The sequence below is a fragment of the Silurus aristotelis genome (assembly GCF_946808225.1).
Source record: "Silurus aristotelis genome assembly, chromosome: 2".
In the NCBI taxonomy this organism is placed as follows: Eukaryota; Metazoa; Chordata; class Actinopteri; order Siluriformes; family Siluridae; genus Silurus; species Silurus aristotelis.
In genome coordinates, this window is record NC_139575.1 from 38,782,026 (window position 1) to 38,784,525 (window position 2,500).

Sequence of the window (2,500 nt, forward strand, 5' to 3'; positions counted from 1 at the left end):
GCTTGACAACTGGATGTTGTTTCTGTCTCAGCGTGTACAGCTGTCAAAGACCTTGGTGTGATTATTGACCCAAGTCTTTCCTTTGAGTCTCACGTGAATAATATTACCAGGATCTCCTTCTTTCACCTTAGAAACATTGCTACAATTAGAAATATGATGTCGTTACAGGATGCAGAAAAACTAGTAGATGTTTTTGTAACATTAGATTAGACTACTTAGACGCTTTACTGTCTGGGTGTTGGAGTAAGTGCAGAAATAAGCTTCAGTTAGTTCAGAATGCAGCAGCAAGAGTCCTCACTAGATCTAGAAAATATGAGCACATCAGCCCTGTTTTAATCATCTACACTGCTCCCAATTACATCTCACACTGATTATAAAATACTACTACTGACGTATAAAGCACTTAACGCTCTCACGCCGCAGTATCTGAGTGAACTTCTGTACCAGGATGATCCTCCATGCCTACTTAGATCAAATAAGAATCTGCTTAGCTCAGCGAACAGTTTTGCGACTGAAATTTGCGCCTGTTTATCAACCTTTTTTTAGCCCGACCCACGTGGAGCATTTTTTTGGGTTACTTTGGTAATGTTTTCAATTTATACTTTTTACTGTATTATTGTCAGAAATCCACCTGCCACGCCCCTTCGGGCGCTTTTCCTGAAGCCCCCGGCTTCAACAATGCACACCTGGGGCTCATTATTCACTCACCCCCAGCTCCTATATGAACCCCTCGTTCATCCACACTCCTTGTCGGTTATTGTTGGTATGTGAAGGTGTTTGGTGCATGTTTGTCTGTGTTTTCCCTGTCAATTGTACAGTACAGACCAAAAGTTTGGACACACCTTCTCATTCAAAGAGTTTTCTTTATTTTCATGACTTACACAAGACTTTTTTCTCTTTTAGGATTTTATTGTTTTAATAATTATCTCTTTTAAAAAATGCAAAACTGATTAAAATTGAAAAGATTAAAATAAAACATGTTAAACTTAAACAGTACATTGTACAGTGACGTGAGTGTAATTCAGTGCACAAGGAGGAATGATCTGCACTGTGTAGGGTGTAGGGAAAGTCAGTGTCTCTCAGTGATCAGACCAGGACCCTTTCACCTCCAAATCCTATTTCTTCAGCGTCTTGATCAGGTCCTGATTCATGAAGTACGGCCTTTCAGCTGAGCCATCATTTCGCTCCAGATCCTCCACTGAGCACACACACACACACACACACACACACACACACACACACCCACACACCCACAGATGTACATAATACACACATACACACACACACAATTCACACACAAACACACACACATAATACACACAGACATACACACACACAAACACACACCCACAGATATACATAACACACACAAACACACACATAATACACATACAACCACACACACACATACACCCATATACACACGATACACACATGCACACACAGTGAACAAACATAAAAGCACAAACACAATAATAATACGAATCATATTTATAAACAATAATATATTAAAATATAAAAATCTATTAAACAAACTACATAAAACATCTAATAAATACAATACAAATACCTGTGTGTGTGTGTGAGAGAGAATATATATATATATATGTGTGTGTGTGTGTGTAATAAATTGTGTGTGTGTGTGTGTGTGTGTGTGTGTGGGAGAGAATATATATATATGTGTGTGTGTAGATATGTGTGTGTGTGTGTGTGTGTGTGTGTGTGTGAGAGAGAGAATATATATATATGTGTGTGTGTAGATATGTGTGTGTGTGTGTAATAAATTGTGTGTGTGTGTGTGTGTGTGGGGGGGGGGGGGGGGGGGGGGGGCTGGGTAAGGTGGACTGTACCACTTTGAAGCAGACAGGTAGTGAAGAGAATGTTAGAATTAGCACTCAGATGATTAGTTTATTGACAGAAAACATATAAAGATAGAAAGAGTGACAGCAGTAGACAGGGTCAAGGCAGAACAATCAAATTCGGGGGGGGGTCACGGTGGGGTCATGGCTGTGCCTCCTGACATCATAAGTTCAGTAGCCATTCATTTCTGTTCAGTGTGTCTGACAGCAGGCTAATTTAACTAGGGTTAGCTGAACCCGTTAGCTTAGCAAAACTAAACACACAGTAAGGACGAATAAAATTAACGTGTATTTGTGATGTCAGGAGGACGGAATCTGACTACACACACTACACTGTACACTGTACATTTCACTTTACACACTTTTTCATTCCAGAACACACACACACACACACACACACACACACACACTTATTATGTCTACACAAGCACAGTATTTAACAGGAAATATAACAATTTTCAGGTATAGCAATAACAGGTTTAGAAGATAATAGAAAGCGTCTCCATGGAAACAGCAAATCCCAGAATTCCCTTCAGCATAAGGAACATGGCCGACTGCAGAAGAACACTTACAGCCCACATAGCTAAAGTATTAGTTGTTACCAGGGTAACGGTAGACCTTTTCTCTCCAACCTCCTAACT

The 2,500-nt window shown here is 39.9% G+C and overlaps 1 protein-coding gene across 2 annotated transcripts in view; it reads right to left on the reverse strand.

The window, feature by feature from the left end:
• Positions 1–888: 888 nt before the first annotated feature.
• The window catches only part of slc44a2 (solute carrier family 44 member 2 (CTL2 blood group)), a 12,880-nt gene continuing 11,268 nt past the window's right edge, over positions 889–2,500 (reverse strand). Inside the window, exon 21 of one of the 2 annotated variants that reach the window (XM_083526640.1) lies at positions 889–1,198. In XM_083526640.1, the coding sequence (XP_083382766.1) occupies positions 1,116–1,198 (83 nt within the window). In that variant the 3' untranslated portion in view covers positions 889–1,115. Of the gene's footprint in view, positions 1,199–1,888 lie in introns of those variants that run through there. The other variant, XM_083526639.1, reaches the window with a different exon arrangement.